The sequence below is a fragment of the Staurois parvus genome, unplaced genomic scaffold (genome assembly GCF_062004578.1).
Source record: "Staurois parvus isolate SC_StPar_1 unplaced genomic scaffold, SC_StPar_1.0 ptg000549l, whole genome shotgun sequence".
Lineage (NCBI taxonomy): Eukaryota > Metazoa > Chordata > Amphibia > Anura > Ranidae > Staurois > Staurois parvus.
This window is the reverse complement of record NW_028318345.1, coordinates 10,050,908-10,067,385: the sequence shown is the minus strand read 5'-3', so window position 1 is coordinate 10,067,385 and position 16,478 is coordinate 10,050,908. Positions and strand designations below refer to the sequence as shown.

Sequence of the window (16,478 nt, the reverse complement as noted above, 5' to 3'; positions counted from 1 at the left end):
ATTGTGGCCGGAAGCAGATTACTTAAGGTTCCATTTGACTGTCGAAGCTCAGTCATCACATTGACATAAATAAAAACTGAAATATGGGGGACAACTGGATTTTTATATTATACCCAAGTGAATGTAAAAAAAAAAAAAAGGATGGAAGCTTTTGCTCACATTTATTGCATATGGGTGTGATGGTACTTCTTTGTAAATGCACAATGTCTAAATAAAGAATTGTAAAAAAAGATTTATTTATAAAGAAAAAAATTAGGCTTAAAATTTAGAGATGATGGAAAGTAAGGTTTTATTTAGCATAGCTAAATACTTAAAATTGCAGTTTTGCTAATTCAAAAGAAGACTGCATCTGTAAGCAATTGGGTTAAATGAAATACTATGTTTAAGTTAAAAGTGTATCTACGCCCAAGAGCAAAAATGATACATATAGTAATTGAACACTACAGGACACAGGCAAAATATTCATAGACACTCATCATAGGGGTTTACCTTCAGGTGATTGAACACTGGCAAAGCATGAGTCCTGATGATGGACTTCCCTACCTTGAGAAATCAGTCTTGGATTGAACTTTTTTTTTTTTTTTTTTTTTTTTTAAATTTTGTCCTTGAATTCTTAAGTCAACTCTTCACTGCCTTCTAATGCCACAAGTAGAAGCAGTGCATCCAGAGCATCACAACCTTTGTAGGCTTTGGGAGCCATACCCAGAATCCACACTGCATGGATGGCCTGTATTGTTGCTTTAGACATGGCTGCTCACCTTGACATCTAGTATAACGTGTGTAGTCAGCCACAGGGTGCTATACAGGTCCAGGATAATGATCTATCCATATAGAACCTAGTTCCTGAGGACCCCTTCAGGGGTATGTCAGTTGTGAAGGGCAAAGCCTGGACCTTGCATATACAGTCCAGCATCATCGATTGGTAAGACAGGGTCACCCAGCATCCTTCTTTAAAAGACCGGGACGATATTTGAATTGTAGATATAAATATCAGTGAAGTGCTGCTGATATCTAAAATAATACACCTAAAATCAAACTTTTCAGCATACGAAATAGGAAAAAAAAGAGCAAAAAAGAAAAAAAAAACAACTTTGAAAGCTTCTTTAGTCCATTGCAAGTGAACAATGCCTTGACTTGTGAAACACAAAGACTAAACACAATCAAAAACTGAAAAATGCAACACAATATAGATTGATAAATTCTATTCCATATTCATTTTAATCAGTCCTATACAAGTGAATAATGCTTCAACTTGTGAAACCATCACTCCAGTGCTCCACAGCAATCATTCAGTGTGCTCCACGTCTGTGCAAAGTATGCTCTCATCTTATTATTTTGACCCATATAATGATACAGGTCAGATGCACATTTTCTCCTCCTTCAGGGGTCCCTGTGGGCTTGCAAAGACTTCCACTGGGTCATTTTAAATACACTGCCTCCAATAAAAACCCCTGGTCCCCTTTAAAGGACTGGTCTCTCAGCCACAGGAGGGTGACCAGGGTTCTCATGAGTGTACATCAGAACCACATCTACAAAAGGGTGCTCTTCTGGCTGGAAGCATTAGGTGACAGGGCGAATCATGATGGACTTACAGGGACCCCTTAGCAGCCATCAAAGTTTTAGTCTGTAGTTTGCAGACAACTTTGTCTATGTATTTGAGAGGAGACACCGATACACTGGACCGAGACCATCCTTTCTTCCTAAAGTGGTATCAGTCTTCCACCTTGATGAGAACATAGCCCTACCATCCTTATGTCCTGCTCCCAAAGCATTAAGTGGAAATTTCTTAATTGCTGGCATGTAGTCACAGCCCACCTGGTCCTTTTGTTCTTACTTTCTCAAAAGTTCTACCAGCTGGAAGTCTTTTGTTTATGCAGCTTTTAGCCGCAAAGTTCTTGCAGCAGAACTCTGAAGTTGGGTCTTTTTGACCCTTGTTGCCAGGCCTGTTGGTACAGTTATGTTTGCCTAGTTTTTGCCTACCCTTCTCATTCTTTTCTTGGATGTCCCATTATCTATGAATACTTTCCCTGTGTCCTGTTTTTGTGATTAGGATAAGAGGAATTTTTACTTAACTGTAAATTGGATATCTTCGAGTATAGTACAGGACATAGGCCACCCTCCTTTCCATTTCTTGGTTAATCTGTATTTCTTGCTACAAAACCGAGGGCTCAAAGTTTGGTATATAGGGTTATAGGGAAGGTGTCCAGGGGTTGTGTCCTCAAAAGCTTTGTCAGGGTCTAGTCACAATAACGGCGCAAGCCTATAACCAGTGTCTATGAATATTTTGCCTGTGACCTGAACTGTACTCTGATATGGAATTTACAGGTAGGTTAAAATTCCTCTTTATTATATATTCCAGCTTACCATGTCCTAGGGTGTCAACGCTCAATTCTTATCTATGGAGAGCAATGTTGTCACTCTAGGATAGGAAACCTTAAGACTACAAAACACCTCAGCGTCACCTTTTCTCCACAAGATAGGGGGAGATGTTTTATGTAGTCCTCACACTTCTTGCCCACAAAACAATGCTGTATTTCTGGCTAAATAAACTGCTTTTTTTCAGGTTTACATACAATTTTTGTTAGCCAGGTGAAAATCTTTGTCAAGGAAACAGGGAAGAAAATATGGAACTATAAAAGTAGCTGTAGATGTAAGGTAAACATTTGATACTTTTTGGCAAAATCAATTGATCTTTCTACGACTCGGATAACAAAGTTCTGGCTGATTAAGGGGGAAAGATCCAAAAATTTAAACTTAGTCCAATTTACTGTTTGACAGTATTCAGGAGCTTGGTAATGATGCACTAGGTACATTGCATCATTAATGTACAGGTTATACACAGAGGGAAGTGGAAGTGAAAAGGTTAATGTGCAGGTCATATACAGAGGGAGGATGGAGATGAGGGGTTAATGTGCAGATTATACAGGTCACACAGACAGGATGGAGCTGAGATGTACTAGAGAGAAGCAGTGTAAAAAGATTAAAATACTATTGCATATTAATATGGATGCAGCTATTGAACTCTACTGCTTCCTTTGACCAGTGCTCATTAATGAAATCTTCATTCATAAGTTCCCCCTTCCTCTGTTGAGAGAAGAAAGGGAGAGCTCTCAAATGTAAACAGTAGTGCTGTTTGTTTGTGATTGGCGATCGAAAGGCAAAGGCCATTCTGATTGTCTCTGTGCTTTTTTGCCAATGATCTGTGCGGTTTGTGGTTAAAGTGTATATAAAGGCATAAAAAATTTGAGCAGGGAAGGGTAGTGTCAACTCTTCATTTGTACTGATGACCACTGCCACCAAGACAGAAATTTAAGGGAAATGCAAACTTTTAGTGTTGTCACTAGAGCAAGATACATTTTTCCATGGGCGCATTTGTGTGGCAGCTGTCTAAGAGGGGCATTTCCCTCACTTTGGTGAGCTTTCTTCTCATTTCTATTGCATCTCCAGGGCAGGAAGTGAAAGACAGACCGCAAAATAACTCTACTTTAATCAAAACAAAAAAAAATGGCTATACATAAACTTTAAAGTACATTGAACTTCATGATTTTAGTGTAGATTCCTCATTTACCTTGACCTAAGATCCAAAGAGGGCCCCACAGGAGAAATTCTGAAGGCTATAAGTGAACTTTCATATCAGTGTGTTGCCTAAAGACATGCATGTTGAACATGCATCATTTTACAGAATTGCATTAAGAAGTCCAGTCATTTTGAATGCCCATTCATACATGCCACAAACCCACCCTGTGCTTTGTGTTTTACAACACAGGTACACTGCAGTGTTGTGTTAGTGCATTGAGGTGCTATTTAAAATTATAGGCAGATACCAGCACTAATGTTAAAAAAAAAAAGTTTTTCATTGGGTAACATTCACTTTTAGACTGGCCATACAGATTTCTGTAATATGTTACACCCATATTGAGGGTATAACGTGTTACGATTGTACTCGACCCCCCCCCCCCCCCCCCATCCCCTTCCCTATTTCCCCTGTTGTGACAGCTAGCGGAGGATCCTCTCCTAGCTTTCACAATTAAAAAAAAAAAAAAAAAAACATGGCCGTGTGGGATTCTACCCATAAGGCCCTGTCATTCACTCATAGAGTTCTGTGAATGGGAAACTTTGCGTCTGTGTCGGCTTGTAGTTCTCAATGATCTACCATGGTGTTAAGCAGTGATTCTTCTGTCAGTGTAAAACTGCCTGTCTGTATGAGGTGCTAGCAGACAGTCTACAGGAGCCCTGCATGGCACCATCAATCTGCTGAGCACTGGTGCAATGCTTTCCAGGCTCCTAAAACAAACATTAGTAAATGCACATTTTTGTTTACTTGCAAATGTGAACAAATCCTTTTAACAATTTTCTTTTAGATTTAGTAAAACCAGAGGTTAGACCTAAACACTCAATTTGTATGCAATCAGGCACTACACTACATAGTTGAATGTAAATGTACAGGAAATTGAATAAGAAAATTGTAGACTCACCCTCAGTCCAGCAGACCACGGTGCTCGAAAGCAAGATTGTACCATGCCACCACATCTATCTGCCTTCTCATCTTTGAAGGCACTTTGAATCCAGCAGAACTCAAGGACGGGGCAACGAATGCAACGTTTTGGGCTGTCCAAATTTCATTCATTTTGAAATTGCTTGTAGACCTTTTCTAAGTAAATGTGTGCTTACATTTCTCTTCTTAGGACCACAGCGAGATGCACAAGCAGCAAGAGAATTCATCTTAAAGATGTTCGTAGATCTGAATCCAGACAGTGACAAAATAATCTACTCTCATTTCACCTGCGCCACAGATACAGAGAACATTCGCTTCGTCTTTGCTGCTGTCAAGGACACTATCTTACAGCTGAATCTGAAGGAATACAACTTGGTCTAACTGTGCCTGCTAGTTTTCCCAATCTCCTTTAGGGCCATTGAAGAAATTGAAGAAGGACTGTATTATCTATAAGAAAAGAAACAATTTGCATAATACTAATTTATTGCCGTCCTGAACTCTGTGAATGTCCACAGAGTTTGTAGTAATTATTATTATGATTTTATTTAAACTATGTGGAGGAAAAAACGCTGCAGTAACCAGGCAGCACCATTTTCTAGGAGAAAACGACTTGTGTTTTGAATTGTAAGTCGTGCACTCACAAGGGCCGGTTTCATTTTTATTGCTTATTTTTTCAAGGAGAAAGAGCAAGATGCTTTTACTTCTGCATGATGCTCGGAAGCTCCTTCTTTGTCTTTTAATCCTTTTCAAGTTAAGGTCTCCCCTACAATAATCCCTTTCTGAGCCGCTTACACTAGTAAACAATTAGGCATAACTTTTGTTTGATTTAATTTTTTTATCTTTTATTTTTAAATTCAAGCCATCCTCTTTGCTAATTTATATACTTTTTTGAAGGATAAAAGTATTGATACTGTGATTTTTAAATTATTGACATGTATAAAGTAGATTTGGTTTTTGGTACTGTCTTTTGTCACTTCAAGGAAGATTTAAAGAACTCATATCGAGCAGTAGGTACATGAGTTCAATCATTAGCCATCTACACATTATAATGACAGACAAGATTGCAGACTGGTGATTGAAATGTCTGTGCAAGATGACCAAGACTAACAAAACAATGGAGGGGGTTTTGTTGGTTATTTAGTGTGCAATTTTTAACTTGGAGATGGGCTTACATAATCTTGGTGGTATTTTATGTTTAACTTGCACATCCAAAATGCCATGTACACTACACATTTCCCCCAGCTTAGTGCATTATGTTTGACTTTACAGATGCATTTTTCTTAAGGTGATATTGTAGAGCTGACTGAATAATTTGTGCAAAATCAGTATCTAGTTTGCCAAATCTGGCTCTTTTTTTGTACTGTACATAGACAAAATGCCAAAACTGACTGATTAGGTTCTAATGTCATCTGATGCCTGCCAAAAAAAGCCATTTCACATTTTAAAGTAGGTATTTTATTTCTAGTATTCCATCGTATTTGCCAAACAAACAATGCATGTATTATCTGTTCAGGTAGCTTTGTATTCAAATACAACTTCTTGTGCCCTTTATGGTTAGGAGAAGAGATGCCATATACATCCTTCTTTTTTCTTTATTTCCCAAACACCTTAAAGAGGCTGGATCACAATTTAAGTGCATTGGTTTACTGAACTCCTTTCTGATAACAGTGGTTAAAAATGTATAAACCAGGGACCTTTAATTACTTTTAATGAGCTGCTATTATACATTTTCTGCAAGATTATTAACACATTTAAGAGGTCGAAGTATTAATCCCTTAGTAGAAAATTAATGTGCAATTACAGCCTAGTAAAATGTTTTTTTTCTTTTTGTTTTTTTTTACATTTGCCCTGCAAGTTGTTTGTCCCAAACCATTGGTGACTCTTTTCAAGCCATGCAGATGAAGGAGAGAGGCACAGCTGGGCGTTTTTATTTTGTTTTTTTTCCTATACAGCATTGGTAGGGAAGGGGGTTAAGAGAGATGGTTGTGATTGCTGAAGCTACTGCCTCAGGGATGCAGAGAGAAACTGAGAATCAAGTGAACACAGATTTACAGATGTTTACATTTAACCCATTCTGTCCTGACATATGTGTCTGCTGGACACTGGAAGGTTTAAACGTCTGGTTTAGTGCTCTCAATCAAAAAGTTGGCTCCCTTGTCCAAAGTTTCCTTATTTTGCTCCCTCAAGATACACGTAATTTAACAAGCGTAGTAAAAAAACACAAAAAAACAACTGTTTGTAGGTATAGTGCAATTATAAATGCTATAATCATTGTACATACATCTCTCTATTTCTATATATACACACACACACATACATACACACATACATACACACAAACACAAACACACACACACACACACACACACACACACACACACACACACACACATATATATATATATATATATATATATATATATATATGTATGTCAGCATCCATATTGGCTTTGTAATCATTTCGTTTTTGGCAGACTGAATGTGCTGTATTGATAAATATGTATCTATGTAATTGTATTGTATGTCTTATAGCTTATTCACATTTTGAATAATGTTAATTATGTTTTCTTTTCATTTTTTCTTTTCTTTTTTTTTTTTGTATTTTTTTTTAAATGAGAATGTACAATTTATTAGTTGAATAATGGTAGGGATTTTATTTTTCTCTCCATTTTAAATACTGAATTGAAAGTTACTCTGGTACCCAGTAGTAACAACTGTTACAAAAATATTACTGAATAGTGGTACACTTACAATGGTTGTCTTTGATGGAGAAGTGTGTTCAGTTCTAAGAAATTTGAAGTTTGGTGACACCGTTGGTGTGCATCCTATTGGTTGATAAGCATTCAAGATTCTGATTTCATGTAGTAAATTGTTACTTATTAACCTATCAGCACAAGATGGGAGTAAAATACTCTTGGAAAGACCTTTTCAGTCCAAGGAAGTTCAGAAATTTATAATTCATGGAATGACCTGGACAATTATATTACTCATTGGCTTTTTTATTTTGAAGGGTAAAATAATCATTAAGAAAAAAAATTAAAGGCATATATATATATTTTAATCTAAACTTTTTTATGGTCCTAATTGCACACCTATTGCTTTTGCAAAAAAAAAAGAAAAAAAAGTATTTCAATGCATAACAAACCTAAGTATATCACTTACGTACAGTATATTATACAAGGTGTTAGCACACTTCTAATGTATATAATTGTCACCAATGTTGAATTTCTAGTCAGTGAAAATATAAATATATATTTGTTTTGTTTTATTTTATTTTTAATGATGCTGTGACAGAAATGAAAATTGACACTGAAGCTTCACAAGATTTTAGTATTTGTAGTTTTTGTTTCGGGGTTGGGGGAGAATTAATGATTACTATGCACCAGTTTATTTGCAATTTTCATTTTACTATAGGATGATGCAAGTATGCCATTCTATAGCAACAAAGCTCCTTGTGCAAGAGTCAGCTTATAGGCAGCCATATGGCCGTCCTTTTTTTTTTTTTTTTTTTTTTTCTTCCAGCCTTTAAATTTGGTACAGTTGTATTTTTTTTTTTTTTACTGAAATACATATACCTGTTAGAGCACAGATCGTTTATATGGAGAATCTTGCTGTTATAAAGGTGTCCGGTAAAATAACAATCTACACCATACCAATGCATTTTTTTAAATTACCACCTCATCCCCCTTCCCCTATACATACACCCGCACACCTTATTTTGACATCACTATACCTTTGTTTGCACAACACTAAAATTAACATTACAGGGGTTCCCATTAAGAATGTGTCAGTATTCCCAGATATTATTGACTTGCCTTATAAAACTCCACATCAGACATTGGTGCCTCAAAGCCAAAGCTGTAGGCAGAAGTTGAAGTTTAAATCAGAGCTTTTTTTTTTTTTTTTTTTTTTTTTTTTTTGTATTTGCCAAATTGAAGTGCTTTACTGAATGTCCTGCATGGGAACCTAGTCCGTTGATAGCACAAGGAAACTGTAAGATGTGTGCTTTTGGAATAATTCATTTTTTTTTAATTTCTAAATAAACCATTATAATTATCTACTAATGCGCTGTACTGCTGTGGAGAGATAGGATTTCTTTACATATTTAAGTGCAGACTATCTCTATGTGCTGGTATTCAAAATGTTTTAATTTTGCCCACATGATTACCTCTAAGGCTAGGAAGTAAATGTGTGGGGGAGGAACGCATTTTAATGCATTGTTGGTCCATACAGCACTTTACTGGGTGGCGTATATGTTTCTCTAAATGTGCAAGTTTGGGGGGGGGGGTTTGTTTTGTTTTTTTTTTCTTCGTTTTGTTTTTGTTTTTTAGTGTGAAGGGGTTTGGGTCAGTAGGGGTCAAAATGAAGAAAAGCAGAACATAAGGGCTGCAGAATGTCGCTTTGTTCATTTTTGCAGCCTATGTTGTATACAACTTAATGCTCTTCCATTACTAAAAGTCAACATGTTACCACTCCCAATAAAAATTCAACTCAGCGCTTTGGATTGTATGCTGTTTTTATTTTAAAAACAGGTGTATCCAACGCTTATATTCTCTTAAAACTCATACCATTACAGAAGTATTTTCTGATTATACATCCAACCAAAGATACACAAGTTGTGCTTCTGGGTGTATATATGTATATGTGAATTTTGGGACACATACATTTACTTTGGCTGTATGTGTATTCCTTTGTAATGCTATGTTGTTGGTCTTTTATTCTGGAATGTCATCTTATTGCCACATCTTAAGCTAGACAGAAGACAGATGTTGGTATGTGGTACACCGTTTGAATTAATGGAGCATCTGTTTTTTCAGCATTTAGTTTGGCTTACAATTGGACTTTTTAATTTTTATTTTGTTTAGTATTAAATTAAACAGTGATGCATTATGATTTTTCTGTGTCATGAATGTTAATTTTACATGGTAAATTTATGATACGGAGAACATATTGGTACAAATGGCTTTGCTACCCTGAAGGGAGTTCTTCCATTAAGGTGAATAGCACACTAAGTATTTCCATCCAGGTCCAAGTATTCCTGGCCATGTTAACAGCCATAAACAATTCTATGGACTGAATTTGTTCCGTGAAGATTTGCCGTGCGTATCTTTAGACTTGCAAGGGCAAAATGGGTGCCATAGACAAACTTGCGTATGAATGTCAGCTTTTTAAAGTGTAACATTGTGAAAAAAAATCAGTGTAGCATACGGTTTTGTGTATATTTCCTTATACATAATGCTTCCTCAACTTTAAGCCCAATGGAATTATGGAATTTTCAGTTTCCATTGGCTAAATACAGTCCAGGTATATCAAAACAAAAGGTGGGTAAAGTCTTTCAGTAGGTTTATTTTTTTATTTATTTTGGACACATATTTCCCCCCCCCCCCCCCCCCCCTTTGCCACCTGAGTAGAAGAACTATCCTCTGTAAGCATGCTCTAGTGTGAAAGCGGTGCTTGTCTGGCAGAAGTCCGGCAGACTATTCCTCCTCCACCACAACCTTCAGAGCTAGAGATCTCCAATATTCAGGGACAAAAAGCTGCTGCTTGGAGAGCTCTATCTGTAACTCAACAGGGGAAAGTGTTGGACCCCCGCAGAGCGATCAGTGATTCCATGTACCAAGCAAGGGTTCTAACTCAGAACATTGGCGGGAGCAGACTTTTCTACTCAGGCTGTGGCTGAAACTATCAGGATTTGTGCATTGTTTATTTTGATGCAACTGTAATGTATTTAGCTGTTTAAAACTAAAATCTTCAGTTGGGCTTTAGAATGTATGGCAGTACTTGTAACAAACGTTAAGGGGTGGAACAAATAAAGGACTCAACAAAAAGGAAAAATGGATGTGCCCACGTGTTCAATACATCTTTGCAATACATGCACGTTTCCCCATGTTCTATCTTTTTCAAAAACACTGCAGGTAGTGGGAAAAAAAATTGTTGAGCTTATCAGAAATCCAGTTATTTAACTTCCTGTTTAAGCTAACAACTTTTCACTTCCTCCTTTTGTTATAGAGATCAGAGTGGAGAAGTATTGTGTAATCCAGCAGGTAAGAACTCAGGCAGGGTTGACAGCACTTGGGATTTTGGTGCAGTAGAAACTGTTCTCAAATCACTACAGGAAGTTAGGAGTTAACTATACTTCTGGTAGATCTACACGTATTTTTTGTGCTTTCAGCATTTTAAACATGGGTATAGTGATTTCTCTTTTTCTTAAAGTGTATGTCTCAGAAAAAAAAAGTGAACAGGTACATTTAATAGAACCTCTGTAATTTGGGAATGGTCATTATGCCTCTTGACTTGTCTGACTTATGCTGTTGCTATCCTATTTCGCTAACCTATTTCACATCACATCCTACTTCCTTTGATCTTTAAGCAAGCAGTAAGGTGGGGAAAACTGTGCCATTAGATAATATGAAGGAAAATGTAAACCATGAGACCAACAGAAAAAAAAGTTACAGTAGGAGATACACTAAATAAGTGGTTTGGGAGCTTGTTGTGAGTTATACCATAGACCTGTTCCATAATGTGCCTGGCTCAGTTAACCAACCACCCCTAACCAGTGTAGGACAGACATAAACAGGACATACTAGTTTCTGATGAGAACAGTCAGTAAAAAAAAATGAGTCTGCAGAAAGTCGGATATATAACTTTTTAGAAAAAACGCCTAGGAATTATTTAGATTTTATCTTATCATTATCTTCACATTTGTAAAGCTAAAGATCCACTTATTTAGCAAACATGCAGTTTTTAAATTTCAGTCTCTTATGAACAAGTGGTTTAGGCAGTGAAAATGATTAATGGAATAAGTGTGTGAACCCATTTTAGTAAATATTGTAAAATCCCCCAGACTTTCTGTTGTTTCAAAATGGTAGGTATTTTGACCTATGTCCATTTCAAATGTCTTACTTGAATGGTCATTTTCGAATGGACTCTGATTTGTCCATTCTAAAACATGGAGGTTCTTTTGTTTTTAGTCATTTTAGTGTTGATTAACTTCTGTGTTTTTCTTTGATTTTTAGATGAGACACCCTTATATTCTACTGTATCACATGGAATAAAGTAGTCAAAAACTGCAAGCCATTCCAGCTGAGGTAGCAAAATGGCACCGCACTACTTTATCTCTATCAGGTTTCGCAGTTAGGATGCAGTTTACATGTTTGCATTCCCTTTTTTTTTTCCTCCAAATAAAACTTTATCTTTTTTTTTTTTTTTTATGTATATAAAAAAAGTGTTTTACTAATACATGGAATGCCCATGTTGCCTTTAGGAAACATGTCATTGTCAGAAGTTTTTGTTTTAGAGAGCACTGGTTTACTTCCTGGCAGCCTACAATAGACACCACCTTAAGTGCTCTTCATATGCCAGAGTCCAAAACACGAACGTAATCTAGCAGATAAAATGCCTAGATGTAACTCTAGGTCTTTGTCACCTGTTTGAGGAGTGTAGGGTGTACTGTTTGTGCCTACACAGTGAAAGGAAAAACTGGCTGCCTGATTGTGTACAGGTAGAGGCCAAACATTTTCAAACTCCAATTGTAAACCTTGCTAGTCCATGAGGTTCAACAATTTATTTTTTTTTAATCATTGTATTCTGTATTATATAAAACCTAATAAATTCAAACAATGCCCAAAGGGACATATAGACAAGATCAACAAAGTAGATCATCACCATTTTATACAGCACACAAGGAAAACAGTGTGTGGTTAACACAATCTTAGTTTGCCCATTGTGTCCAGATATTCCATGAGTGCCGAAAGGATTAGAGTTTGTCATGTCTAATGGCTAGTAGTATTTCATAGATTATAGCTAGTTGTAACGATTTCCACAGTTTGAGGAATGTAGGTGAAAGATTTTTTTCAAATGTCTTGTAATAGTGGTTTTGACTGCTAGTTAGATGTGAGTGACAACCATGCAGATTTGAGGAGGAAAATCCTCAATTTCCAAGTTTAGAATTGCCAATGCTGGCTGAGGAGGTATTAGGATGCCTGCAACCTCAGATAATTTTAAATATTTTCCTCCAGAAACTTTGGTTATTGTTAAAATGCCATAGTATGTGAGGTTCAACTTTTTGAGGTCACTGGAATTTGCTTCTACTCTGCCAGTATTACAACAGGATTCTGGTGTGAAGAGCAAGTAATCTTACTTGTTTTAATGGGGGCGGGGGAAAGCCAAGCCCACACCTGAGTTGATTGAAGCATTCCAGTTACTCTTTATAAATACATTTATTTTTCATTTGTAATCTTGATTGCTTAAACCATTTGATTAATATAGATAGAGCAATATAAAATTGTGTGTTCTTTGTTAAATAAACCTGCCTTAAAAAATTTCTGACGTAGATGATTAGGTCACATTTTAGAAGTCATCTGTGACTAAATCTAGAACATACATAGCAGTAAAAAGCCAATGTATTCCTTAACCATTCATGGACCAGCTGCATTATAACCTGCTGGAGGATTTCATTAAGCCTTCTGAGTTTTTAAAAAAATTGGCCCCTTCTAGAATTTTTAGTGTCAATTTTACAGCTAAAGCCTAAGTCTGCAACCAAAAGCCAATTAGATGAGCTCCTGCATAAATGATCACTGCAACAGCCAGATGTAATCATCCATTTTTACCATTGGTATGCAAATGTTTTGTGTTTATTTTATAAAATTGTGTTTAAAATATACAGAAACATTAAAATAAAGTTAACACCTTTCTTTAATTTGTAAATAACTTTACCGTGCATTGTACCAACAACATAATTTTAGTGTTGTGATCAACAGGACAAGTTGCAGAATAAAATTTGTACTTTGTAACTATAGTAACGCTAGTTGTTATAACACTGACTGGTCAAAACTGGAAAAAGTGTATTTTTTATATTTTTACTTATTTTGCCTTTAAAGTACATAGAAAATAAAATAATTCTTGTAAGACAATGCCACCAAAAGAAAGACTTGTTTTTCCCTTCCCCAATACATATCACCATGGTATGTTTAATAATTAAAGGTTTTTGCCAGACCCTAAGATGCAAAAATGTAATGAAAAGATTAGTCTGATCCCTTATGAGTAAACTGCCACTAGTAAATGGTTGGAATCAATTACTTGATCAGGGTTGAAACAGAGGATACATTTTTTTTCATTAAGTAAATTTCTATTGATTTTCAAGATAATTTGTTAGTTCCAGCAAAGATGAACATATATAGACTATCCAAGCCTCAAAAAAGAAATCCAGAGTATTTTACGGTGCTTCAAACATGGCATGAGTCATTCACAAACTGATACAGAAAACAGAACTATAGAAATTTTAGCAGCATTCAGATGTATTGGGCGAAAGAGCAACTTGCGTGTGCAACTGCAGCCCCTTAGTTAAAATCAAGGGAGGGGAGGCAGTAGAAATATTGTCTGTGTACCCCTGTACCCCCAAGGAGAGGGAAACCAGAAGAGATAAAATATGTCAGGGCACTCCAGTTACCCCTAGTAACAGTGCTCAGGCAAAATAAAAAGAGGGGTGTTGTAATCAGTCAGGGATTCTCAGCTAAAGGTAGGATGAAAATGGAGCTCAATCGATGGTTCCCATACCTTCTAGAATGTATCCATCATATATTTTTGCCTTAGCACTACGTTTTTCGAAGAACATGACTTGTGAAACCTGGTGCTTGACTTCCATACAGGGGGAGAATCTAGGTTTTCTACACACAAGCAATTACCCACATTAAATATGTGACAACTTTTAATGAGATTTTTGTACATCTTTCAGGTTATAAAGTAACCTTTTTTCGCTGCCAGAGCCATTTTTGTATTTTTTTACACACATTTAAAATAATCATTTTAGGGTGGAAGATTGCATAAATCCCCAAAATATAAATTTTTTTGAAAGCAGACACCATAGAGAATAAAATAGTAGTTGCAATTTTATATGTCACACAATATTACTGCAAACGTACACAAAATTTAGGTAGAAAATACACTAAAGTTGTTTTCGGGCTTACAAATGCATTAATTATCCATTATTTTGGGTAGAATAAAAGATGAGGTCGTAACAAGTAAATAGATGCCCAACATGTCTAACCTTAAATTTGGTTGCGCCCATGATGGCAACAAACTTTAGTACCTTATATTTTCCATAGGCAATGCTTTAAAAGCCCCCTATAGGTCGTTACAGAGGTCTGGTGCTAGAAAAAGTGTTCTCACCCTGGTGTGCGCAGCAATATGTAATGTGTATTGCAATCAACATTATTATTATACAGTATTTATAAAGCGCCAATAGTTCGCTCAGCGCTGTACATTACAATGGGGGACAGAACAATAACAATACAATACAAAACGTGAGGGGATCGAGGGCCCTGCTCTTTCGAGCTTACAATTATTTTTGTATAGGTGGGGGTGAAAGGACCTAAAAAAAATTATTTTTTTGGGGGGTTGGCTGAATTTTATGCGCTTGTGTGTAACTAATTTTCTACTGGAGGTGTGTGGAAGCAGTTGCTAGAATGCTTTCAACTGACTGGAAGGTGCCTACTTGTCAGACATGCACACAATTCCAGTTGTTGCAGCCCCTCCCCCATCTCCTGCTGCAGGGGATTTTGCTAAAGGACAGTTGATGAAAGCTGGTCCAAAATCACCTTAACTTTGTGTAATTCCATCAAATATTTTTAACCATATACAATACTGTGCAAAAGTTTTATCTAGGTGTGAAGAAATGTAAAGTAAGTATGCGTTCAAAAATATATATTTTAATAGTTTATTTTGCTCAAAATGCAAAGTGAGCGATCAGAGGAAAAAGCTTCATCAAATCAGTATTTGGTGTGGCTACCCTTTGGCCTTAAACCAGCATCAATTTTTACACTTGCACAGTCAGGGATTCTGTAGGATTAGAATCAGGTGTGTGATTGACCACTTATACCAAGCAGGTGCTAATGACCATGACTTCCATATGTATGTTGAAACAATCATTAACTGAAACAAACACCACTGTGTATAAGGCTTAAAACTGGATCAGGAACAGTAAAACTGCTACTAAGGTGAGGTTGTGGAAGACTGTCTCATGTCATACACTATGGCAAGACTGAGCACATCAAAAAGACACAAGGTACAAGATACTGTATCAGCATGGTCTCCCAGGCATAGATTTCAAAGCAGACTGGGGTTTCAAGATGTGGTGTTCAAGCTCTTTTGAAAAAGCACAAAGAAATGAACAACTTTGCAGACCGTAGATGCAGTGGTTTACCAAGGAAATTTATTGCAGCAGATGAAAGACACATCATGCTTGCTTTCCTTCAGATGTTCAGCAGTACCATCAGCACAGAACTGGCAGAAACTAGAGGGACCTAGTTGCCCCCATCTACGATCTGAAGTCTTGCCTGAAGTGGCCTTCATAGAAGAATTTTGGTGAAAAAGCCATACCTCCGACATGGAAACAAGGCTAAGCCGCTCAACTACGCATGAAAACCCAGGAACTGGGGTGCAAAAAAGTGGCAGAAACAGGTGCTCTGGACTGATGAGTAAAACTTTTAAATATTTGGCTGTAGCAGGAGGCAATTTTCTGAATGGCTTTAAAGTGGTACAATAATGAGTGTCTGCAGGCAACAGCGAAGCATAGTGCAGGATATTTGCAAGTTTGGGACTGCATTTCTACAAATGGAGTTGGAGATTTGATCAGGAGCAATGTTGTTCTTAATGCTAAATACAGATAAATGCTTCTTCATCATACCATTCCATCAAGCAGGTGTGTGATTGGCCCTACATTTATTCTGCAGTAGGACAGTGACCCAAACATACAGCCAATGTCACTAAACTGCATCAAGGAGGAGTCCTGAAAGTGATGGTATGGCCCCTCAACATCTTCGAGTCTAGGATTACACAGAGAGACAAAACGATTTGAGGCAGCCAACATCTGCAGAAGATCTATGGTTAGTTCTTCAAGATGTTTGGAACAACCTACCTGCCGAGTTGTGTACTGTGTGCAAGTGTACCTAGAAGATTTAATGGTGTTTTTTAGGCAGAGGGTGGT

The 16,478-nt window shown here is 36.8% G+C and overlaps 1 protein-coding gene across 1 annotated transcript in view; it reads left to right on the top strand.

The window, feature by feature from the left end:
- The window catches only part of LOC149451099 (guanine nucleotide-binding protein G(q) subunit alpha), a 138,468-nt gene extending 125,061 nt beyond the window's left edge, over positions 1 to 13,407 (top strand). Inside the window, exon 7 of the mRNA XM_089691101.1 lies at positions 4,686 to 13,407. Within this exon, the coding sequence (XP_089547227.1) occupies positions 4,686 to 4,876 (191 nt within the window). The 3' untranslated portion in view covers positions 4,877 to 13,407. The remainder of the gene's footprint in view (positions 1 to 4,685) is intronic.
- The last annotated feature ends 3,071 nt before the right edge of the window (positions 13,408 to 16,478 follow it).